Source organism: Oncorhynchus kisutch, unplaced genomic scaffold, assembly GCF_002021735.2.
Source record: "Oncorhynchus kisutch isolate 150728-3 unplaced genomic scaffold, Okis_V2 Okis01b-Okis20b_hom, whole genome shotgun sequence".
Classification (NCBI taxonomy): Eukaryota; Metazoa; Chordata; class Actinopteri; order Salmoniformes; family Salmonidae; genus Oncorhynchus; species Oncorhynchus kisutch.
In genome coordinates, this window is record NW_022261978.1 from 11,109,423 (window position 1) to 11,136,514 (window position 27,092).

The following is a 27,092-nucleotide window of genomic DNA, read 5'->3' on the forward strand; positions in this document are numbered from 1 at the left end:
AGAGCCTTGTTTGTGTGATCCAAGCTTTCTTTTAGATATATTTTATTTATGGCAGGGAAATCCACACGGACACTTAATGTTAGCTTGATGGCTATTCGTTTAACCAATCTATGGCACAATGTTATTTGCAATTGTATAAAACTATATATATATATATATATATATATAATATATATATAATTTAGGTCAACCACTTGCAAAGGACTGTTTTTATTTGCAACTAGTAAAAACGTTTATTTTTGCGAGAACCCGCTTCATGTGAACGTATACAAGTTTAATAATATTCATATAGTCACTGTGATAATAAACGTCAATTTCTGTTTTTTCTATTAATGCCAGGGGAATCGGTAATATTTTAAAAAGGAAATCTTTATTTTTGTATTGTAAGGGTAAGAGTGCCGACTTTTATTTCATTCAAGAAACTCATGCCTGTTCCACAGATACTGCGTTTTGAAGTGTCAATGGGGGAATGATATTTGGTTTTCATTTGGTACTAATCGCTCAGCAGGTGTTTAAAAGCCAACTTTAAGGGTCACATATTGAGTGATGAAGCAGATAATACAGGGAGATGGATTATACTATTAGTAGATGTCAACCACATTCAATTCATTGTTGTAAATACTTATGCTTCCAATAACAAGTCAAGGTACTGTATTTTATTTAGAGACATTCAGAGGAAAATAAGCAAATTACATTTCCATTGGCAAAAGTGATATGGGGTGGAGATGTTAACACAGTATTACATGATAATCTAGATAGATGGCCTCCTAAGGACAGCAATTCTGTTTGTGAGATAAGGAATATATGTCTAAGGTTAGTAGGTGTTCTACATATTTGGAGACATAAGAACCCAGATACGATTATGTTTACATGGAGTACCAAAAATGTATCTATACAATCCCATATTGATTTCTGGCTGATATCTGAAGATATGGCTGACAAGGTTGATACAGTCTCGATTGAACCATCAATTTTAACAGACCACAAAGGGATCTCAATAAAGAGAAATATACATGGTTTGTCAACAAAAAAGGTTAGTTAAGGTTACTGGAAAATTAATGACTTTACTAGAGAATTAAGTATTTAAGAAGGAAGTAGCAGCAATTATTGATAAATACTGGAATTGTGCCTGTGTTATGAATACGTTAGGAAGTTATGAAATTTGATATAAGGCTTTTGGCTATTTCAATGGGGAAAGAAATTGCTCGTGCCAAGAGAGAGAAAGAATATGACATCATAAAGGGAATAATGGATTATACAACAAAAAAACTTAACTAATCAGGAATTACTGGAGCTATCATCATTACAAATGCAGTTAGACTGTATCTACGAGGAAAAGGCCCAGGGAGCGTTTGTAAGATCAAGAAGAAAATGGATGGAAGAGGGAGAGAAAAATACAAAATATTTATTTAATTTAGAAAAAAGGGCAGGCGAAAAGACTTCCATATGTAAATGAATGATTAATAAACTCCCAATGAAAACCCAGAAGAAATCTCAGTATGTTGCCCAGTTTTATCAGAATCTGTATACATCAGCCCAGTCAACTTCCAATATGGATCTTTTCTTAGACACGGTAGCAAACATTGCTAAGAAGATAGATAATGATTTCAGGGATTTTTGTGATGATGAGTTATCTGAAATTGAGGACAATAGGTCACCTGGAAGTGATAGTTTAATACGTTTTATAAAGTTTTGTAACGGGATTCTTCCGTCGAAGGAGAAGAGGACCAAAATGCAGCGTGGTTGAAATTCATGTTTGTTTTTAATATGAAAATTATACATGAATAAACTACAAAAACAACAAACGTGTAAACCCGAAACAGTCCCGTGTGGCACTGACACAGGAGACAATCACCCATAAAACCCAACACCAAACAGGCTACCTAAATATGGTTCCCAATCAGAGACAATGACTAACACCTGCCTCTGATTGAGAACCATATCAGGCCAAACACAGAAACAGACAAACTAGACACACAACATAGAATGCCCACTCAGATCACACCCTGACCAAACAAAACATAGAAACATACAAAGCAAACTATGGTCAGGGTGTGACAGTTTTATAAAGCATTCAATGATCAATTGATTCCTTTCATTCTTGCTATGTTCCAAGAATCAATAGAAAACGGGGAGTTACCGGCTTCCTTAAATCAAGGTGTAATTACTTTGATTCCCAAACCCAATAAGGACCGTCTTTATATAGACAACTGGAGACCCATTAGCCTGTTGAATAATGATGGGAAATTATTTGCCCTTGATAGAGGTTGAAACAAGGCTTGCATCATATAATTGATGAAGAACAATCTGGTTTTTTTCATGGTCAACATTTTATAAATAACATCAGGTTGATCTTAGACTATAATGACCTCATCCTTGATGATTTCATATGTTTGTTGGTTTATATAAAGCTTTTGACACTGTTGAACATGAGTTTATGTTCAAAGCAATACGTTTTTTGGGGTTTGATGACTTTTTTTGAAAGCAGTCCAAACTTTACATAGTGGTTGTACTAGCTCTGTAAAATTAGCTCGCGGGGCATCCCAAAGATTTGATATTGGCCGTGGCATTAAGCAGGGCTGCCCAATTAGTCCATTTGTATTTTTATTGCTTACTCAAATTATGGATACGGTTACTTATCTTGGAATTGTTATATGCAAGGATGAAAAAGTTGTGAAAACTTTAACTCCATTATTGAGAAAACAAAGAAGTTATTGAACCTCTGGTTGATGAGAGATATTTCCTTTTATCATCGGGTTTTATTGGCCAAAGCTGAAGGGTTATCCAGATCGGTTTATGTCTCATTATCACTTGAATTATCCCCTAAAACTGTAAAGGACTTAGATAAGATTCTTTATGATTTGATTTGGAGGAACAAGCCTCACTATCTACGGAAAGATATTCTCACTAATACCCAAGAACACGGAGGTCTTTTAGATTTCAATACTCTAAATAACTATCTAAATAACTATCTAACTGGTCTACACGGACAAGTTCTGGCCTGGTTTAGATCTTATCTGTCGGAAAGATATCGGTTTGTCTCTGTGAATGGTTTGTCCTCTGACAAATCAACTGTAAATTTCGGTGTTCCTCAAGGTTCCGTTTTAGGACCACTATTGTTTTCACTATATATTTTACCTCTTGGGGATGTTATTCGAAAACATAATGTAAACTTTCACTGCTATGCGGATGACACACAGCTGTACATTTCAATGAAACATGGTGAAGCCCCAAAATTGCCCTCGCTAGAAGCATGTGTTTCAGACATAAGGAAGTGGATGGCTGCAAACTTTCTACTTTTAAACTCGGACAAAACAGAGATGCTTGTTCTAGGTCCCAAGAAACAAAGAGATCTTCTGTTGAATCTGACAATTAATCTTAATGGTTGTACAGTCGTCTCAAATAAAACTGTGAAGGACCTCGGCGTTACTCTGGACCCTGATCTCTCTTTTGAAGAACATATCAAGACCATTTCGAGGACAGCTTTTTTCCATCTACGTAACATTGCAAAAATCAGAAACTTTCTGTCCAAAAATGATGCAGAAAAATTAATCCATGCTTTTGTCACTTCTAGGTTAGACTACTGCAATGCTCTATTTTCCGGCTACCCAGATAAAGCACTAAATAAACTTCAGTTAGTGCTAAATACGGCTGCTAGAATCCTGACTAGAACCAAAAAATGTGATCATATTACTCCAGTGCTAGCCTCTCTACACTGGCTTCCTGTCAAAGCAAGGGCTGATTTCAAGGTTTTACTGCTAACCTACAAAGCATTACATGGGCTTGCTCCTACCTATCTCTCTGATTTGGTCCTGCCGTACATACCTATACGTACGCTACGGTCACAAGACGCAGGCCTCCTAATTGTCCCTAGAATTTCTAAGCAAACAGCTGGAGGCAGGGCTTTCTCCTATAGAGCTCCATTTTTATGGAACGGTCTGCCTACCCATGTCAGAGACGCAAACTCGGTCTCAACCTTTAAGTCTTTACTGAAGACTCATCTCTTCAGTGGGTCATATGATTGAGTGTAGTCTGGCCCAGGAGTGGGAAGGTGAACGGAAAGGCTCTGGAGCAACGAACCGCCCTTGCTGTCTCTGCCTGGCCGGTTCCCCTCTTTCCACTGGGATTCTCTGCCTCTAACCCTATTACAGGGGCTGAGTCACTGGCTTGCTGGGGCTCTCTCATGCCGTCCCTGGAGGGGGTGCGTAACCTGAGTGGGTTGATTCACTGTTGTGGTCATCCTGTCTGGGTTGGCGCCCCCCCCCCCCCTTGGGTTGTGCCGTGGCGGAGATCTTTGTGGGCTATACTCAGCCTTGTCTCAGGATGGTAAGTTGGTGGTTGAAGATATCCCTCTAGTGGTGTGGGGGCTGTGCTTTGGCAAAGTGGGTGGGGTTATATCCTTCCTGTTTGGCCCTGTCCGGGGGTGTCCTCGGATGGGGCCACAGTGTCTCCTGACCCCTCCTGTCTCAGCCTCCAGTATTTATGCTGCAGTAGTTTATGTGTCGGGGGGCTGGGGTCAGTTTGTTATATCTGGAGTACTTCTCCTGTCCTATTCGGTGTCCTGTGTGAATCTAAGTGTGCGTTCTCTAATTCTCTCCTTCTCTCTTTCTTTCTCTCTCTCGGAGGACCTGAGCCCTAGGACCATGCCCCAGGACTACCTGACATGATGACTCCTTGCTGTCCCCAGTCCACCTGGCCATGCTGCTGTTCCAGTTTCAACTGACCTGAGCCCTAGGACCATGCCCCAGGACTACCTGACATGATGACTCCTTGCTGTCCCCAGTCTACCTGGCCATGCTGCTGCTCCAGTTTCAACTTCCACCTGACTGTGCTGCTGCTCTAGTTTCAACTGTTCTGCCTTATTATTATTCGACCATGCTGGTCATTTATGAACATTGAACATCTTGACCATGTTCTGTTATAATCTCCACCCGGCACAGCCAGAAGAGGACTGGCCACCCCACATAGCCTGGTTCCTCTCTAGGTTTCTTCCTAGGTATTGGCCTTTCTAGGGAGTTTTTCCTAGCCACCGTGCTTCTACACCTGCATTGCTTGCTGTTTGGGGTTTTAGGCTGGGTTTCTGTACAGCACTTTGAGATATCAGCTGATGTACGAAGGGCTATATAAATAAATTTGATTTGATTTGAATAATACTTTAAAATGATTTGATTCTGAAGAATATTAAGAACCAGAACAGTATTTGGAATGTCTTGCCCTTAGTATTTATTTGACTCTGTTGGTGGTTTAGAATTTTTGCTTTGATGTCATTTTGATGTTGATAAAATCCTAGTAAAATTGGCCGAATTCCATAAGCAGGCGATTTTAGCTTGGATGTTAGCGTATAAACACAGTTCTTCCCCTCACAGATACTTTCTATGGAACAACTAAGATATACGACTTAAAAAATAAGTCTCTTTTTTTCGTAACTAGTTTGAGAATATAATTATTTTGGTTGGTCAGTTACTGAACAAGGATGGATATCTACTCTCATATGGGTAATTTCCTGATAAGTTTAAAATTCCAATAACCCGAAAGAATATGCAATTGTTTTTGATGTGAATCCAAGGGGGGTTGTATCTCTTTTAAATTCCTCTGTGGTCGATGTAAGTAACATAGATTTACATGAAAATATATTCATTGGCAATATTAACATCAAAGATAAATGTAGTAATAAACAGATTAGGAATAATGTTTGTGACACTACAATTCCCTCAGCAAGACTCTTCTGGTCAGATATCTATGGTGATATACAATGGGGGAAAGACTCTTCTGGTCAGATATCTATGGTGATATACAATGGGGGAAAGACTCTTCTGGTCAGATATCTATGGTGATATACAATGGGGGAAAGATTCTTCTGGTCAGATATCTATGGTGATATACAATGGGGGAAAGACTCTTCTGGTCAGATATCTATGGTGATATACAATGGGGGAAAGATTCTTCTGGTCAGATATCTATGGTGATATACAATGGGGGAAAGACTCTTCTGGTCAGATATGTATGGTGATATACAATGGGGGAAAGATTCTTCTGGTCAGATATCTATGGTGATATACAATGGGGGAAAGACTCTTCTGGTCAGATATGTATGGTGATATACAATGGGGGAAAGATTCTTCTGGTCAGATATCTATGGTGATATACAATGGGGAAAAGCAGGGAAAATTGCTAACAAATATTGTATCAGTAACAAGGTAAAGGAAGTTTCATTTAAAATGTTACATAGAATTTATCCTGTGAAACATGTTTTGAAAAGATTCAAGCTGAATAGTGACTTTAAACGTGATTTCTGTGGAATGGAGAAAGAGACCATTTAGCATTTGTTTTCTGCCTGTATTTATAGTAAAAAAATGTGGATTGACATATAGAATTTTGTTACAAAAAAAATAGGACCGGTTATACAATGTAATGATTTATTTCAGAAAGTCTGACATTGATAAAGATGTAGTATATTTAATTCAACTGCCAATAATATTTAAATTAAATTAAATTAAAGGTCAATTTCATATTCACAAATGCAAATGGTACGACTTTACCTAAAATGAAAAACAAACAGGCAATTAAAACTGGTATTATTAATGAATATGATTTGTTTGTTTAGGATTCCTGGCAATGTAAATCGTTTGTATGTATGCTTGTTCGCATGTGACTATTCCGCTTTTGGTTGTTGATATTTGTGAATAAAAAATATTTTTAAAAAGAAGAAAAAAAAGGATCATCTGCTGACTAGTTTGGGAAAATGTTAATTACATTGTTTATTCTTGCTAACAACTTCATAACAAGTATTTTCAAAGTAACCAGATCTGTGTTTACTGCCCCACAGGATGTATTTTGCCATGTTGTCATTGTAAATAAGAATTTGTTCCGAGGCTGCTGTTCATGCTGAGATTGTGGATTGGCAATTAAGTATGGTAAACTAAGAAAACTATCATTTTTATAGTAGATTTTGATCACACAATATTACATTGGACTCAGAAGTAAATACCACACCTTTTCATTCCATGTAATTTATTTCACTACTTTCACAGGACGTTATGCTATACTGCCTACAGGAAGTTATGCTACACTGCCTACAGGAAGTTATGCTACACTGCCTACAGGAAGTTATGCTATACTGCCTACAGGAAGTTATGCTACACTGCCTACAGGAAGTTATGCTATACTGCCTACAGGAAGTTATGCTATACTGCCTACAGGAAGTTATGCTATACTGCCTACAGGAAGTTATGCTACAAATCAAATCAATTTGATTTATTTGTCACATACACATGGTTAGCAGATGTTAATGCGAGTGTAGCTAAATGCTTGTGCTTCTAGTTCCGACCATGCAGTAATATCTAACAAGTAATATAACCTAACAATTCCACAACAACTACCTTATACACACAAGTGTAAAGGAATGAATACGAATATGGACATAAAAATATATAAATGAGTGATGGCCGAACGGCATAGGCAAGATGCAGTAGATGGTATAGAGTACAGTATATACATATGAGATGAGTAATGTAGGGTATGTAAACATTATATATAAAGTGGTTAGTGATAAGCTGATTACATCCATTTTTCCATTGTTAAAGTGGCTGGAGTTGAGTCATTATGTTGGCAGCAGCCACTCAATGTTTGTGATGGCTGTTTAATAGTCTGATGTCCTTGAGATAGAAGCTGTTTTTCAGTCTCTCGGTCCCCACTTTGATGCACCTGTACTGACCTCGCCTTCTGGATGATAGCGGGGTGAACAGGCAGTGGCTCGGGTGGTTGATTGGTTGTTGTCCTTGATCTTTTTGGCCTTCCTGTGACATCGGGTGGTGTAGGTCTCCTGGAGGGCAGGTAGTTTGCACCCGGTGGTGCGTTGTGCAGACCTCACTACCCTCTGGAGAGTCTTCTGGTTATGGGCGGAGCAGATGCCATACCAGGCAGTGATACAGACCGTCAGGATGCTCTCGATTGTGCATCTGTAAAAGTTTGTGAGTGTTTTTGGTGACAAGACAAATTTCTTCAGCCTCCTGAACTGCACCTTCTTCACCACGCTGTCTGTGTGGGTGGACCATTTCAGTTTGTCCTTGATATGTACGCTGAGGAACTTAAAACTCTCCACCCTCTCCACTACTGTCCTGTCAATGTAGATATGGGGCTGCTCCCTCTGCTGTTTCCTGAAGTCCACGATCATCTCCTTTGTTTTGTTGACATTGAGTATGAGGTTATTTTCCTGACACCACACACCAAGGGCCCTCACCTCCTCCCTGTAGGCCACTGTAGTGTCGTCTGCAAACTTGATGATTGAGTTGGAGGCATGCATGGCCACGCAGTTGTGGGTGAACAGGGAGTACAGGAGAGGGCTGAGAACGCACCCTTGTGGGACCCAGTGTTGAGGATCAGCGGGGTGGAGATGATGTTACCTACCCTCTCCACCTGGGAGCGGCCCGTCAGGAAGTCTAGGACCCAGTTGCACAGGGCAGGGTCGAGACCCAGGGTCTCGAGATTAATGACGAGTTTGGAGGGTACTATGGTGTTAAACGCTGAGCTGTAATCAATGAAGAGCATTCTTACATAGGTATTCCTCTTGTCCAGATGGGTTAGGGCAATGTGCAGTGTGATGGCGTCGTCTGTGGAGACTGCCTACACTGCCTACAGAATGTTATGCTATACTGCCTACAGAAAGTTATGTTATACTGCCTACAGGACGTTATGCTATCTTATATCTTCATTCCTACAGCCTTCATCCCTGCCCCGGAGACTCTTCACTGTCTGATCTTCAGCCCATGTTCACAGGAGAGCCCACCTGCACTCAGCTGGTCAAGTGCCTTAACAGGAAAAGGATATGACATCACACAGGGAGAATGAGATGACAGGAGCAATGGTGCCCTGTATGTCCAAGGATTCTCTGGGCCAGATTAGATAGGAAGTAGCAGTGAAGTCCTTTTACCAGTCAGATAGGAAGTAGCAGTGAAGTCCTATTACCAGTCAGATAGGAAGTAGCAGTAAAGTCCTATTACCAGTCAGATAGGAAGTAGCAGTGAAGTCCTATTACCAGTCAGATAGGAAGTAGCAGTGAAGTCCTATTACCAGTCAGATAGGAAGTAGCAGTCCTACTACTACACAAAATGTCACCTGTCATTGGATTTAGGTTGCCAGTTCGGTGAAAATAAAAAATACCTGATGTTCATGGCTTTTTACAAATCCAATCAGTTTTCCACATTAATCAAACATCACATAGATTTGTTTTGTTGAAATGACGTGGAAACAAAGTTAATTCAACCAGTGGGAGGCTTGTAAATGACCCCATGAAAGTAAAACAAATAACCTTCTGTCCAAAAATGATGCAGAAGAATTAATCCATGCTTTTGTCACTTCTAGGTTAGACTACTGCAATGCTCTACTTTCCGGCTACCCGGATAAAGCACTAAATAAACTTCAGTTGGTGCTAAATACGGCTGCTAGAATCCTGACTAGAACCCCCAAAATTTATAATATTACTCCAGTGCTAGCCTCTCTACACTGGCTTCCTGTCAAAGCAAGGGCTGATTTCAAGGTTTTACTGCTAACCTACAAAGCATTACATGGGCTTGCTCCTACCTATCTCTCTGATTTGGTCCTGCCGTACATACCTACACGTACGCTACGGTCAGAAGACGCAGGCCTCCTAATTGTCCCTAGAATTTCTAAGCAAACAGCTGGAGGCAGGGCTTTCTCCTATAGAGCTCCATTTTTATGGAACGGTCTGCCTACCCATGTCAGAGACGCAAACTCGGTCTCAACCTTTAAGTCTTTACTGAAGACTCATCTCTTCAGTGGGTCATATGATTGAGTGTAGTCTGGCCCAGGAGTGGGAAGGTGAACGGAAAGGCTCTGGAGCAACGAACCGCCCTTGCTGTCTCTGCCTGGCCGGTTCCCCTCTTTCCACTGGGATTCTCTGCCTCTAACCCTATTACAGGGGCTGAGTCAGTGGCTTACTGGGGCTCTCTCATGCCGTCCCTGGAAGGGGTGCGTCACCTGAGTGGGTTGATTCACTGATGTGGTCATCCTGTCTGGGTCGGCGCCCCCCCTTGGGTTGTGCCATGGCGAAGATCTTTGTGGGCTATACTCGGCCCTGTCTCAGGATGGTAAGTTGGTGGTTGAAGATATCCCTCTAGTGGTGTGGGGGCTGTGCTTTGGCAAAGTGGGTGGGGTTATATCCTTCCTGTTTGGCCCTGTCCGGGGGTGTCCTCGGATGGGTCCACAGTGTCTCCTGACCCCTCCTGTCTCAGCCTCCAGTATTTATGCTGCAGTAGTTTATGTGTCGGGGGGCTGGGGTCAGTTTGTTATATCTGGAGTACTTCTCCTGTCCTATTCGGTGTTCTGTGTGAATCTAAGTGTGCGTTCTCTAATTCTCTCCTTCTCTCTCTCGGAGGACCTGAGCCCTAGGACCATGCCCCAGGACTACCTGACATGATGACTCCTTGCTGTCCCCAGTCCATCTGACCGTGCTGCTGCTCCAGTTTCAACTGTTCTGCCTTATTATTATACGACCATGCTGGTCATTTATGAACATTTGAACATCTTGGCCATGTTCTGTTATAATCTCCACCCGGCACAGCCAGAAGAGGACTGGCCACCCCACATAGCCTGGTTCCTCTCTAGGTTTCGTCCTAGGTTTTGGCCTTTCTAGGGAGTTTTTCCTAGCCACCGTGCTTCTACACCTGCATTGCTTGCTGTTTGGGGTTTTAGGCTGGGTTTCTGTACAGCACTTTGAGATATCAGCTGATGTACGAAGGGCTATATAAATAAATTGATTTGAACTCTTCATTGAGACAATGATAAACAGCAATCCGTGGGAGAGTTGTGATGGATATTATAAAATAAGGATCTGCTGGAGTCCAAGTCAAACCAAGATTCTTTATTTCTGAGCTCAGAGAGAATAACAGAGTTACACAGCGCAGTGTAGACAGTCTGAATTCCTGAAGCATTGGGTGATGAGCACATATCTTTATAGTTTTCTGTTCCTGGGAGGGACTTTATTCATACAAGGACGCAGGTGGAAGCCAGCTTGCAACGCTGGATGATCCTCCCAGGAACAGGAGATTATAATAGGTCAGTTTCACAACGTTAGTCACATACGCAGATATGTGGACACATATAACTAACATTTTCCATTACAGAGTCTGTGAACATTTTCATGTCATTAAATCATCATTGGGCCAACAATGCAAATGTAAACAATGGAGCAAATGCATCACATCCAAATATCCCTGTATTATCTGTAGTGAAGTCAATATCCCTGTATTATCTGTAGTGAAGTCAATATCCCTGTATTATCTGTAGTGAAGTCAATATCCCTGTATTATCTGTAGTGAAGTCAATATCCCTGTATTATCTGTAGTGAAGTCAATATCCCTGTATTATCTGTAGTGAAGTCAATATCCCTGTATTATCTGTAGTGAAGTCAATATCCCTGTATTATCTGTAGTGAAGTCAATATCCCTGTATTATCTGTAGTGAAGTCAATATCCCTGTATTATCTGTAGTGAAGTCAATATCCCTGTATTATCTGTAGTGCTGGAGGAATGACACACCCAGATAAATACACACATAGAGTTTAAAAAAGGACAATTTAAACACATGGAATTTGATCTACTCTATATTCAAACTGACATAATTCATATTCAATTCATGTTTTCTAATAAAAGCATTTAAATATATGTTTGTACAATGTTATAAACAAGTACACATTCTCAGTCAACAATATAAGACCATGGGAGAGCTGTGTATGTTCTCTGATGAATTATAAGTCAATGTAATGTTAAATATCAATATACACACTAGGATAAGTAATTATTCTCTCCTGTGTGGATTCGTACATGATGTTTAAGTGACTGTAATGAGTAATATGTCTTCCCACAGTCTGAGCATTTGTAAGGCTTCTCTCCTGTGTGCAGTCCCATGTGTTCTTTCAGCTTTCCTGAATAGTTAAAATGCTTTCCACAGTGGGAGCAGCGGTAAGGCTTCTCCCCTGTGTGTATTCGCTCATGAGCTTTCAGGTTTCCTAAATGGGTAAAGCACTTTGAACACCAGAAGCAGTGGTAAGGCTTCTCCCCTGTGTGCAGCCTCATGTGTTCTTTCAGGTTTCCTAAATGGGCAAAACGCTTTGCACACTGGGAGCAGTGGTAAGGCTTCTCCCCTGTGTGCAGTCTCATGTGTTCTTTCAGACTTCCTAATTGGATAAAACGCTTTGCACACTGGGAGCAGTGGTAAGGCTTCTCCCCTGTGTGGATTCGCTCATGAGCTTTCAGGCTTCCCGACTGGTTAAAACTCTTTCCACACTGGGAGCAGTGGTAAGGCTTCTCCCCTGTGTGCAGTCTTGTGTGTTCTTTCAGGCTTCCTAATTGCGTAAAACTCTTTCCACACTGGGCGCAATAGTATGGCTTCTCCCCTGTGTGTATTCTCTCATGAGCTTTGAGGGTGTCTAACCGCTTAAAACTCTTTTCACACTGGGAGCAATGGTGTGGCTTCGCTCCTATGTGTACCCTCTCATGTCTTTTCAAGCTAACTAACTGGTTAAAACTTTTTCCACAATGGGAGCAGAGGTGTCGTCTTGCTGGTTTGGACGTCGCTGGTTCCTCCAAGTTCGGTTTTCCTCCTGCAAAAGACAGTGTTTATTTTATAAGAGACCAGAATGAAATCTCCATATGATAAAACTGCCTTGCTGAGGTTTAATCCAAATCACATCCCTTAATAACCTGAGGCCAATATTCAAACATTTCATCATTTAAAACAAATTATGTTGTAAAGCTACCTGGTAATTAGTGATAATATATTTACATTACTTGTTATTCTTTCTGTTTTATAAGTCGGAACACAACAAACTAGACAGTTCTAGATCACTCAAGACATAATTGGATTCCTATCGAGCAGGTGGTTATAAATATATAACCTTCATAGATGTATGATACAGAATGCGGCCTACACACTTCCTTACACCTAAAATTAAGTAAAGAATTACTTCCACCTGCTCAATAGGTACGATAGATACGATCGATAGATACGTCCAATGTGGACGTTTCATTTTTGCATTGGAGACAGACACAAAGCACATCAGTAACATCTCCCCATAGGGTTGACACATTCCAAGATGGCGTAGCAGTCGGATGGGTGTTGTGTCTTGTCCAGTCCTGTGTAAATATCATTTTATATATTGTTTTCTTTTTGTATATATTTTTATCTCACTTTCCATCTACAGACTGAATATACTCTCCTGCAACCCGCCTCACCCAATGTGGTACGGATCTGCTATTTTTATACTTTAGAACCGGAACCCCATCAGAAGCTAGCCAGCTAACTAGCTACTAGTCAGTTAGCCGCTGCTAGCGGTATTCAACGTTAACCCGACACCAGCCAGCTTCAGCTCGGCCAATACTTGCCAGTCTGCACAGCGTGAAATCAACCCAGAGCATATCGGACTGCCTTTTCTCTACCACATCTCCTGATTCCTACCGCAAGCTCTGAACCTTTACAGCGGATCATCTTAGCTAGCTAGCTGCAATCTGAGTGGCTACTCCTGGCTAACGTCTCTGTGCCGAAGCAAGCACCAGTTAGCTAGCCTCGAACTAGGCCCATCTCCTGGCCTTCCGAAGCGGTTCACCAGGCTATTCTTGGGCTACAATACCTCTTTTGCCAATTGGCCTGGACCCATTACTGCCGACACAGAGCCCCGCTGGTCTATCACGACTGGCCTGCCGACATAATCGTCCGAGGTGGTTTCAACAGGCTCTTCTGTTGCGACATTGCCAAAGGCCCATGTGCTAGCCCCGGCCCGCTAGCTGTCTGAATCGCTGTGTCTCCAGCTCGCCTAGCGTAGTAGCGACTACCGAACATCTCCCTGACTCACCTATTGCTGCTCATTGGACCCTATGATCACAAGGCTACACATGCCTCTCCCTAATGTCAATATGCCTTGTCTATTGCTGTTGTCCCACCCCCCCACACATGCGGTGACCTCACCTGGGTTAACTGGTGCCTCTAGAGACAAAACCTCTCATTGTCACTCAATGCCTAGGTTTACCTCCACTGTATTCACGTCCTACCATACCCTTGTCTGTACATTATGCCTTGAATCTATTCTTCCACGCCCAAGAAATCTGCTCCTTTTACTCTCTGTTCTGAACGCACTAGACGACCAGTTCTTACAGCCTTTAGCCGTACACTTATCCTACTCCTCTTCTGGTGATGTAGAGGCTAACCCCTGCAGCCCCCAGCACCACTCCCATTCCCCAGGCCCTGCAGCCCCCAGCACCACTCCCATTCCCCAGGCCCTGCAGCCCCCAGCACCACTCCCATTCCCCAGGCCCTGCAGCCCCCAGCACCACTCCCATTCCCCAGGCCCTGCAGCCCCCAGCACCACTCCTATTCCCCAGAACCTCCAGCCCCCAGCACCACTCCCATTCCCCAGGCCCTGTAGCCCCCAGCACCACTCCCATTCCCCAGGCCCTGCAGCCCCCAGCACCACTCCCATTCCCCAGGCCCTGCAGCCCCCAGCACCACACCCATTCCCCAGGCCCTGCAGCCCCCAGCACCACTCCCATTCCCCAGGCCCTGCAGCCCCCAGCACCACACCCATTCCCCAGGCCCTGCAGCCCCCAGCACCACTCCCATTCCCCAGGCCCTGCAGCCCCCAGCACCACTCCCATTCCCCAGGCCCTGCAGCCCCCAGCACCACTCCCATTCCCCAGGCCCTGCAGCCCCCAGCACCACTCCCATTCCCCAGGCCCTGCAGCCCCCAGCACCACTCCCATTCCCCAGGCGCTCTCATTTGTTGACTTCTGTAACTGTAAAAGCCTTGGTTTCATGCATGTTAACATCAGAAGCCTCCTCCCTAAGTTTGTTTTATTCACTGCTTTAGCACACTCTGCCAAGCCTGATGTCCTAGACGTGTCTGAATTCTGGTTTAGGAAGGCCACCAAAAATCATGACATTTCCATCCCCAACTACAACATGTTCTGACCAGATAGAACTGCCAAAGGGGGCGGAGTTGCAATCTACTGCAGAGATAGCCTGCAGAGTTCTGTCACACTATCCAGGTCTGCGCCCAAACAATTAGAGCTTCTACTTTTAAAATCCACCTTTCCAGAAACAAGTCTCTCACCGTTGCCACTTGTTATAGATCCCTCTCAGCCACCAGATGTGCCCTGGACACCATATGGGAATTGATTGCCCCAGATCTATCTTCAGAGTTCGTACTGTTAGGTGACCTAAACTGGGATATGCTGAACACCCCGGCTGTCCTACAATCTGCCCTCAATCTCACACAAATGATCAAGGAACCTACCAGGTACAACCATAAATCCGTAACGATGGGCTCCCTCTTAGATATCATTCTGATCAACTTGCCCTCTAAATACAGCTCTGACGTCTTCACCCAGGATCTCAGTAATTACTGTCTCATTGCCTGCGTCCGTAATGGGTCCATGGTCAAACGACCACCCCTCATCACTGTCAAACGCTCCCTAAAACACTTCAGTGAGCAGGCCTTTCTAATCGACCTGGCCCGGGTATCCTGGTAGGATATTGACCTCATCCCGCCAGTAGAGGATGCCTGGTTGCTTTTTAAAAGTAATTTCCTCACCATCTTAAATAAGCATTCAAAAAAATGTTGAACTAAGAACAGATATAGCCCTTGGTTCACCCCAGACTTGACTGCCCTTGACCAGCACAACAACATCCTGTGGCATTCTGCATTAGCATCGAATAGCCAACAATATGCAACTTTTCAGGGAAGTCAGGAACCAATATACACAGGCTAGCTAAGGCTTTTTCAAACAGAAATTTGCATCCTGTAGCACTAATTCCAAAACGTTTTGGGACACTAAAGTCCATGGAGAATAAGAGCACCTCCTCCCAGCTTCCCACTGCACTGAGGCTAGGAAACACTGTCACCACCGATAAATCCATGATAATCGATCATTTCAATAAGCATTTTTCTACGGCTGACCACACTTTCCACCTGGCTACCCCTACCCCGTCCAACAACTCTGCACCCCCTGCAGAAACTTGCCCAAGCCCCCCTACCCAAATCCAGACAGCTGATGTTCTGAAAGAGCTGCAAAATCTGTATCCCAACAAATCAGCTGGACTAGACAATCTGGAACTTCTTTCCCAAAAATGTTGCAACCCCTATTACTAGCCTGTTCAACCTCTCTTCCGTATTGTCTGAGATCCCCAAAGATTGGAAAGCTGCCACGGTCATCCCCCTCTTCAAAGGGGGAGACACTCTAGACCCAAACTGTTATAGACCTATTCCCATCCTGCCCTGCCTTTCAAAAATCTTTGAAAGCCAAGTTAACAAACAGATCCCCGAACATTTCGAATCCCACCGTACCTTCTCCACTATGCAATCTGGTTTCCGAACTGGTCATGGGTGCACCTCAGCCATGCTCAAGGTCCTAAACAATATCAGAACCGCCATCAATAAAAGAACTGTGCAGTTATCTTGATCACCCTGACCAAGGTTTTTGACTCTGTCAATCACCACATTCTTATCGGCAGACTCAATATCCTTGGTTTCTCAAATGATTGCCTCGCCTGGTTCACCAACTACTTCTCAGATAGAGATCAGTGTGTCAAATCGGAGGGCCTGTTGTCCGGACCTCTGCAGTCTCTATGGGGGTGCCACAGGGTTCAATTCTCGGGCCGACACTTTTCTCTGTATATACAGTTGAAGTCGGAAGTTTACATACACCTTAGCCAAATACATTTAAACTCCGTTTTTCACAATTCCTGACATTTAATCCCAGTACAAATTCCCTGTCTTAGGTCAGTAAGGATCACCACTTTTATTTAAGAATGTGAAATGTCAGAATAATAGTAGAGAATGATTTATTTCAGCTTTTATTTCTCCCAACACATTCCCAGTGGGTCAGAAGTTTACATACACTCAATTAGTATTTGGTAGCATTGTCTTTAAATTGTTTAACTTATGTCAAAGTTTCAGGTAGCCTTCCACAAGCTTCCCACAATAATTTGGGTGAATGTTGGCCCATTCCTTCCTGACAGAGCTGGTGTAATTGAGTGAGGATTGTAGGCCTCCTTGCTTGCACATGCTTTTTCAGTTCTGCCAACACATTTTCTATGGGATTGAGGTCAGGGCTTTGTGATGGACACTCCAATACCTTGACTTTGTTGTCCTTAAGCCACTTTACCACAAATTTGGAAGTATGCTTGGGGTCATTGTCCAGTTGGAAGACCCACTTGCGACCAAGCATTAACTTCCTGACTGATGTCTTGAGATGTTGCTTCAATATATCCACATAATTTTCCTAGCTCATGAAGCCATCTATTTTGTCCCTCCTGCAGCAAAGCACCCCCACAACACGATGCTCCCACCCCCGTGTTTCATGGTTGGGATGGTGTGCTTCGACTTGCAAGCACCCCCTTTTTCCTCCAAACATAACGATGGTCAAACAGTTCTATTTTTGTTTCATCAGACCAGAGGACATTTCTCCAAAAAGTACGATCTTTGTCCCCATGTGCAGTTGCAAACCATAGTCTGGCTTTATTTATGGTTTTGGAGCAGTGGCTTCTTCCTTGCTGAGCAGCCTTTCAGGTTATGTCGATATAGGACTTGTTTAACTGTGGATAAAGATAATTTTGTACCCGTTTCCTCCAGCATTTTCACAATGTCCTTTGCTGTTGTTCTGGGATTGATTTGCACTTTTCACACCAAAGTATGTTCATCTCTAGGAGACAGAATGCGTCTCCTTCCTGAGCGGTATGACGGCTGAGTGTTTATACTTGCATACTATTGTTTGTACAGATGAACGTGGTACCTTCAGGCATTTGGAAATTACTCCCAACGATGAACCAGACTTGTGGAGGTCTACAATTTTTTTTCTGAGCTCTTGGCTGATTTCTTTTGATTTTCCCATGATGTCAAGCAAAGAGACACTGAGTTTGAAGGTAGGCCTTGAAATACATCCACAAGTACACTTCCAATTGACTAAAATTATGTCAATTAGCCTATCAGAAGCTTCTAAAGCCATGACATCATTTTCTGGAATTTTCCAAGCTGTTTAAAGGCAGAGTCAACTTAGTGTATGTAAACTTCTGACCCACTGGAATTGTGATAGTGAAATAAAAGTGAAATAATCTGTCTGTAAATAATTGTTGGAAAAATATACTTGTGTCATGCACAGAGTAGATGTCCTAACCGACTTGCCAAAACTATAGTTTGGGAACAAGAAATTTGTGGAGTGGTTGAAAAACGAGTATTAATGACTCCAACATGAGTGTATGTAAATTTCCGACTTCAACTGTATCAATGATGTCGCTCGTGCTGCTGACGATTCTCTGATCCACCTCTACGCAGACGACGCCATTCTTTATACATTTGGCCCTTCTTTGGACACTGTTTTAACAAACTCCAAATGAGCTTCAATGCCATACAACACTCCAACACAGCCCATCTGTAAATAGCACAACCAACTACCTCATCCCCATATTGTTTTTTTTGCACCCCAGTATCTCTAATTGCACATCATTATCTGCATATCTATCACTCCAGTGTTAATGCTAAATTGGCCTATGGTCTATTTATTTCCTTACCTTCCTAATCTTACTACATTTGAACATGCTGTACACATGTACTTTTCTATTGTGTTACTGACTGTACCTTTGTTTATCCCATGTGTAACTGTGTTGTTGTTTTTGTAGCACTGCTTTGCTTTATCTTGGTCGCAGTTGTAAATGAGAACTTGGATAAATAAAGGTGAAAAAAAGGCATTTTATATTTATTTAGAAGTTCACATATATTTTTTAAAATATTTTGACTATAATTAATGTCATGATATTTTGAGTAAAGTAAAAAAATAATTAAATATTTTAGGTAGATGTTCCAAATATGTAAAGTGTTGGTCCCATGTTTCATGAGCTGAAATAAAACATCCCAGTATTTTTCCACACGCATGAAAGATTATTTCTCTCAAATTTGGTACACAAATTTGATAACATCCCTGTCAGTGAACATTTCTTCTTTGCCAAGATATGCCACACCTGTCAGGTGAATGGTTTATCAAGAAGCTGATCAAACAGCATGATCATTACACAGGTACACCTTGTGCTGGGGACAATAAAAGGCCACTAAAATGTTCAGTTTTGTCACACAACACAATGCCACAGATGTCTCAAGTTTTGAGGGAGAGTGCAATTGGCATGCTGACTGCAGGAATATCCACTAGAGCTGTTACCTGAGACTCTAATGTTAATTTCTCTACCATAAGCCGCCTCCAACGTTGTTTTGGAGAATTTGGCAGTACATCCGACCGGTCTCACAACCGCAGACCATATATAACAACGCCAGACCAGGACTTCCACATCGTCTGAGACCAGCCACCCAGAGCTACTTGACCAATTAGGAGAGTGATGTGGTGCTGCAGCAGCTGACCTGGCCTCCACAATCAACCGACCTCAACCCAATTGAGATGTTTTGGGATGAGTTGGACTGCAGAGTGAAGGAAATGTATCCAACATGTGCTTAGCATATGTGGGAACTCCTTCAAGGCTGGTTGTCCTGGTAACAGATACCAGAGGGCAGATCTATTTTATTTGTTCAAACTGAACTACAGCACTTACTTTGATAAGTCAAATCTGATCCTTTCTTCTCTTCTCCTCCTCTCACAGTTCCACTCAGCCCCGTTGTTTTCCTGCAGTCCACCAGCAGCACAGACAACCTCTTCATACCCAGCAGTAAGGTGCTACCGGGAGAGGCATGACACAGGGACTCTGGGAGGGAGGAAGGGCTAGCGTTGTCCTAGTAACCATAAAGAGGGGACACAAACACATATCATTATGGATGCTGATGCCACTGTTGTCATAAAGTGCATTACAGAAACCCAGACCTCAAGCTGTATGCTAGTCCAGACCAAGCTGTATGCTAGACCAGACCAAGCTGTATGCTAGACCAGACCAAGCTGTATGCTAGACCAGACCAAGCTGTATGCTAGACCAGACCAAGCTGTATGCTAGACCAGACCAAGCTGTATGCTAGACCAGACCAAACTGTATGCTAGACCAGACCAAGCTGTATGCTAGACCAGACCAAGCTGTATGCTAGACCAGACCAAGCTGTATGCTAGACCAGACCAAGCTGTATGCTAGACCAGACCAAGCTGTACCATCTGGTGTTCTGATCTGGAGAGACTCTTCTCAGCCTCGTCAGCATCAGGATGCTGTTGAGGCTCCCCAGAGGATCCAGGATAGTCATGTCTCTCTCCTGTGGGGAAGAGAACATGAAACCGATTGTAAACTTATGATCTTCTATTGCAATCACAGTCTTACAAGAGGCATTAATATGTCTAAATAGGGCCTAAAATGGCCACTTTCATCATGATTTCCAAAAATATTGTTTGTGATGCAAATGTAAAAGGCTCGTTCCACAAATTGGTTGGCTTTTGCGTCCCATTGATCTTTTAAGTAGAAAATATGCACCAATATTGAATTTTAAAAGACTGTTATATTAGACGAGGTGCACTTTAATGTAGACCACATGGAGAATTCAATACATCTAATTTAAAAGTCATAGTTTGTGGGGCATAGTTTGTGCCCCTGTTTAAGACAGTACTCACTGGTGTTAATCTGATATTCTGTCTCTTCCTCTTTCACTCCCAAAACGTCTTCCTCCTTCACCTTTATTGAGATAGCATCCTCTTCCTCTCTAAAAGGTTCTTTCTCTTCTTTCACTATAACAGCCTCCTCTTCTTTCACTATAACAGCCTCCTCTTCTTTCACTATAACAGCCTCCTCTTCTTTCACTGTAACAGCCTCCTCTTCTTTCACTGTAACAGCCTCCTCTTCTTTCACTGTAACACCCTCATCTTCCACGACAATGTTCAGTCCCAGAGCTTCTTTTTCCGTCCAGCAGACCACCTCTTCATTAGCAAGGGAGGAGTAGTTTAGTGAACTCATGGTCAGGGATGTTAGCTAGTTAGTTAGCATTAGCGACTAGCCTAGTGCTAACCTCAGTATCAATCTTTAACACGTTTTCAAATTTAACAAGAACATTAGGTTAAAGGTCATCGGATGATAAGTCAACAGAAATGCGTTTAAAACACTGAGATTAGGTAATGTTCACAAACACGGTGTAAAGCGTCAATCTATCGGTTTTATGTTGGCTAGCAAGCTACTGAGGTGGTTGAAAGAGTAGCCGTGTTGTTCCTGAAGAAGCGTCCCGTCCAGTCCATTATACGTCACGCAAGAAGCATCACCTGAAAGACGCCCATCGCCATCTGCTGACTGGAGTGGGTAACGCAGTTTGGAAACAATAGTTACTACACTTTTGTATTGGAAAGAACGTCATAATAATTTAACAATAAACTGATACATTTTCTCTTGCGTCTTACAAATAATACGTTCCTGTACACAGACGTAGAAGCTTAATATGAATATGTAGATGATGAATAAATACATCTATGAATAGGTAGTGTGTTAATATACATTTGCTCTGTTCATTTTCACATTCATTTTTATTAGATGTGACCATACTATTCCCTTAAAGCTATGCTCTATAAGATACACATCGTCCTGTACAGAACAAATGCATCACATGCAAATAGCACTTGATTATCTGTAGTGCTTTACACTGGGTAGACAAAACATTAAGAACACCTGCTCCTTCCATGACCATAGCCTGACTAGGTGAATCCAGGCTAAAGCTATGAACCCTTATTGATGTCACTAGATAAATCCACCTCAGTCAGTGTAGATGAAGTGGGGAGACAGGTTAATAAGGAATTTTAATCAGTGAGACATGAGACATGGACTGTGCATGTGTGCCATTCAGAGGGTAAATGGGGAAGACAAAATATTTAAGTTACTTTGAACGGGGTATGGTAGTAGGTGCCAGGCGCCCCGGTTTGTGTCAAGAACTGCAACGCTGCTGGGTTTTTCAGCTCAACAGTTTCCCATGTGTACCAAGAGTGGTCCACCACCCAAACAGTGGTGGTCAGTGCCGTTTAAGATGAGGCAGGACGATTTGTTTATTCATGGCCTTATTTCTATTACAGCATATTAGATGACTGTCATTCATATTCCGTTCATGTAACAGCGATAGGTTTAGACTACTACATGATATTAACATTTCCCCTATGCCCATCATGTAACAGCGATAGGTTTAGGCTACTACATGATATTAACATTTCCCCTATACCCATCATGTAACAGCGATAGGTTTAGGCTACTACATGATACTAACATTTCCCCTATACCCATCATGTAACAGCGATAGGTTTAGGCTACTACATGATACTAACATTTCCCCTATACCCATCATGTAACAGCGATAGGTTTAGGCTACTACATGATACTAACATTTCCCCTATACCCATCATGTAACAGCGATAGGTTTAGGCTACTACATGATACTAACATTTCCCCTATACCCATCATGTAACAGCGATAGGTTTAGGCTACTACATGATACTAACATTTCCCCTATACCCATCATGAGGTAGCAACGTAGCCTATGAATGAAAGTTAAGAATGTAGTGGTCAAGTTCCTCTCCTTGCTTCTTTTGTATGCTGTTCTCCACTGTTTACGCTTCTCATTTTAATATTAATTAGTAAAAATGAATTGTAATAACAAGGTTTAAATTAATTCTATATTTATTTCAATTCATTATACTGGACATTTCAATTTATATACAAAATCAGTCAGTAGGACTGAAATATTACCAGAGCTCAAGAATGACCCAAATACTGTTAGAATAGAAATGGTTTTCTCTGTCTGTTATTTTTTCACATCTAAATGTGGCCATACAACTCCCTTAAAGTGAAGGTAGCTAAATGTAACCACATGTAACATATGGATCTGCATTAGTATAGCATCACAAGTCCCAATGCAAAGTTACACCTCTCTTTTCTATTTTTCCAGTACATAAAACCGATCAGAATTCCAAAGAATGCCGAAGTCATGTCAGAATTGTTTTTTTTACAGGCTGTGAAGTAATATGGAGGACCCGGCAAGCCAGCCTATCCCCTACAATGTCAACTCTGACAGAAATATCTTCAAATAGATCACTGCAAATGAAACCAAATCGTGTGCACTCATGACTAGTGGTTGTCTGTCATAGTTGAAGTGTACCTATGATGAAAATGACAGGCCTCTCTCATCTTTTTAAGTGGGAGAACTTGCACAATTGGTGGCTGACTAAATACTTTTTTCCCCCACTGTATATATATTTATACATAGTGGGGAGAACAAGTATATGATACACTGTCGATTTGCAGGTTTTCCTACTTACAAAGCATGTAGAAAAGCATGTAGAGGTCTGTCATTTTTTATCATAGGTACACTTCAACTGTGAGAGACGGAATCTAAAACAAAAATCCAGAAAATCACATTGTATGATTTTGTGAGTACACACCTCACATTTTTGTAAATATTTAAGTATATCTTTTCATGTGACAACACTGAATAAATTACACTTTGCTACAATGTAAAGTAGTGAGTGTACAGCTTGTATAACAGTGTAAATTTGCTGTCCCCTCAAAATAACTCAACACACAGCCATTCATGTCGAAACCGTGAGTACACCCCTAAGTGAAAATGTCCAAATTGGGCCCAAAGTGTCAATATTTTGTGTGGCCACCATCATTTTCCAGCATGGAGTACACCTCCTGGTAATCTGTCTGGCCCTGCATTGTGATCTGAGGACCCATGCCAAACCTTTTCAGTCTCCTGAGGGGGAATAGGTTTTGTCGTGCCCTCTTTATATAGCCAAATTATTTTTCACCCAGGAAGCTCGGGTAAACAGTGGTTGTTGTGCACTGCTGCCACTACCATGCCTGGAGTCCATTTTGACTTTGTTGATATGAGCTGTGTTAGCGAGCTGCGATAGCGAGCTGTGCGGCTAAGCAGCTAACTGCCTATGTAACAGTATAACTTTAGACCATCCCCTCGCCCATACCCGGGAGCGAACCAGGGACCCTCTGCACATATCTGCATACATCATCAGAGTAAATGTAAACAATGGAGCAAATGCATCACATGTGAACATCACTTGATTATCAGAGGAGTGTATTATGACATCAGATAGAACTACTCAGACATTCCAAATCAGGCTTCATCCATATCATGAAGGTGGATATTGATCCAACCATTTCCAAAGTCATGACCGGGCTGATGGAAACAGGATATGCCTGTATACTTTTATAAATGCCGACAGACGATTTGTTACTTCGTTTGACATGGTGGGGTCTTTTTGTGTCAGTAAAAATGTATAAACGAGAATTGGCGGTATTAATCCTTTATGCGCAAATATTGATTTTATAACGATAATGTCTTAGTTAACTTGGAGTCACGCGATGATATATTGTGTGGTCCTCCCACTACGACTTGGGAACCCATGCAGTTAATTAGGCTACAGAGTAAATAAATGATGAACTTCACAGGGTGGTGAAAGTGCACGTGATGAGCTTGATGCTCCTTTCCAATACATTTTGAGGGTCTTCTGGTGACATGATGATGATTGATGCTTGGTTGCCATTTGACAAATAAAATAATGTCGCTCTTATCCATAATAATCTCATCATGTCGGTAGCCTACCAGCACTGTATCTTTGAGCTGTTGGCTACAGTGCACGGGACAAGAGGACTTTTGCTATATAACTCAACGGTTTTTCAAAACCATCAGTAGAGTTGAAAATGCAATGGAAACCCATTCAACTTGCATTTTTCACTCAGTACATGGGAATTCAACAGGAAAACTTTTTTTCCGTGCCTTACGTCATCACGCAAAGACTTTTATCCGCAATAAACCTGTTTGATGCAAACATTTCCGGTGGAAAAATGCGTATATTGTTTCATGCAGATTTGAGAATATTCACATGAAAATCTGTCGCAAATTGCATGGAAATTTAGCTACTAATGTGGATATTGATCCAACACCTGCCGCTTATTCAAACCAGCCCACTGGGTACAGACGTCCGTTCAACATCTTGTTTCTATTTACATTTCTTTGATTCGTCAACTAAAGTGAATTCAACATGAAATCAACACAAAATGTCCACCGTCATTGGATTTAGGTTGCCAGTAGGGTGAAACACAAAATGTCACCAGTCAGCGGTTACCAGTTGTGTGAAAATTAATAAAAATACCTTATGTAGATGGATTTTTACATCCAATCCGTTTTCCACATTGATCAAACATCACATGGAGTTGTTTTGTTCAAATCAAATGTTATTGGTCACATACATATGGTTAGCAGATGTTATTGGTCACATATACATAGTTAGCAGATGTTATTGGTCACATACACATGGTTAGCAGATGTTATTGGTCACATACACATGGTTAGCAGATGTTACTGGTCACATACACATGGTTAGCATATGTTATTGGTCACATACACATGGTTAGCAGATGTTATTGGTCACATACACATGGTTAGCAGATGTTATTGGTCAGATATTCCTGGTTAGCAGATGTTATTGGTCACATATACATGGTTAGCAGATGTTATTGGTCACATACACATGGTTAGCAGATGTTATTGGTCAAATACACATGGTTAGCAGATGTTATTGGTCACATGCACATGGTTAGCAGATGTTATTGTGAGTGTAGTGAAATGCTTATGCTTCTAGATCCGACAGTGCACTCATTTTTCAACCACTCTACACATTTCTTGTTAACAAACTATAGTTTTGGCAAGTCGGTTAGGACATCTGTGTTAATGACACAAGTCATTTTTTCAACAATTGTTTACAGACAGATTATTTCACAATCCCAGTGGGTCAGATGTTTACATACACTAAATTGACTCTGCCTTGAAACAGCCTTGGAAAATTCCAGAAAATTATGTCATAGCTTTCGTAGCTTCTGATAGGCTAATTGACATCCTGAGTCAATTGGAAGAGCACCTGTGTATGTATTTCAAGACCTACCCTGAAACTCAGTGCCTCTTTACTTGATAATCATGGGAAAATAAATACAAATCTGCCAAGATCTCAGAAAAAAATGGTAGACCTCCACAAGTCTGGTTCATCCTTGGGAGCGATTTCCAAATGCCTGAAGGCGTCCTCTGGTCTGATGAAACAAAAATAGAACTGTTTGGCCATAATGACCATCGTTATGATCGGAGGAAAAAGGGGGATGCTTGCAAGCCGAAGAACACCGTCCCAACCGTGAAGTACACAGGTGGCAGCATCATGTTGTGGGGGTGCTTCGCTGGAGGAAGGACTGGGGCACTTCACAAAATAGATGGCATCATGGGGTTGGAAAATTACGTGAATATATTGAAGCAACATCTCAAGACATCAGTCAGGAAGTTAAAGCTTGGTCGCAAATGGGTCTTCCAAATGTACAATGACGCCAAGCATACTTCCAAAGTTGTGGCAAAATGGCTTAAGGACAACAAAGTCAAGGTATTGGAGTGGGCATCACAATGCCCTGATCTTAATGCTGTAGAAAACAGATCATTTTTACCCTTTTAAAAATAGTTATAGGGGGAGGTCCGGGGGATGTCTGTCTTTGAAAGGGTCATTGTAATATTTAAGATGTCCCGTTTACTGATGACCTAAACCTAAAAGTCAAGGGGTCTGAATACTTTCCAAAGAAACTGTAAGTGATTGAGGAGAGCATAATTGCTATATTCTAATTAAAATCATTGACCCATAAGGGACCACATGACCAAAGCAATGCGTGACCCATGCAGAATTAAAACTATATTCATCTTAATGAGAAATATAATCGAATAAACAAATGTTTGCATAACCAAAGACATGAAAACGGGTGGGAACATTGTATTTAGCTAGGATTTCATAAGGCCAGGAATGTCATTGAGAATAACAATAGACAATAGTTAATGTTGATAGTTTAGGGATGAAGATAGTGAAGGTTCATCAATGTTAAGCATGTTTTTTAATTTGACGTGGAAACAATGTTTATTCAACCAGTGGGAGGCTTGTAAAAGCCCACAGGAAAGTGGAATGACGAACTCTTCATTGAGACCATCATGAAACAGCAATCTGTGGGTGAGTTGTAGTGGATATTATAATATAAGGATCTGCTGGAGTCCATGTCAAACCAAGATTCTTTATTTGAGCTCAGAGAGAACAGAGTTTGGT

At 41.8% G+C, this 27,092-nt stretch overlaps 1 protein-coding gene across 1 annotated transcript in view; it reads right to left on the reverse strand.

The window, feature by feature from the left end:
- Window positions 1-20,327, reverse strand: part of LOC109876911 (zinc finger protein 420-like) — a 54,442-nt gene extending 34,115 nt beyond the window's left edge. The window contains 3 exon segments of the mRNA XM_031811084.1: window positions 11,803-12,619; window positions 19,603-19,780; window positions 20,145-20,327. Coding sequence (XP_031666944.1) covers window positions 11,803-12,619; window positions 19,603-19,780; window positions 20,145-20,147 — 998 coding nt within the window. The 5' untranslated portion in view covers window positions 20,148-20,327.
- Between the last annotated feature and the right edge of the window lie 6,765 nt (window positions 20,328-27,092).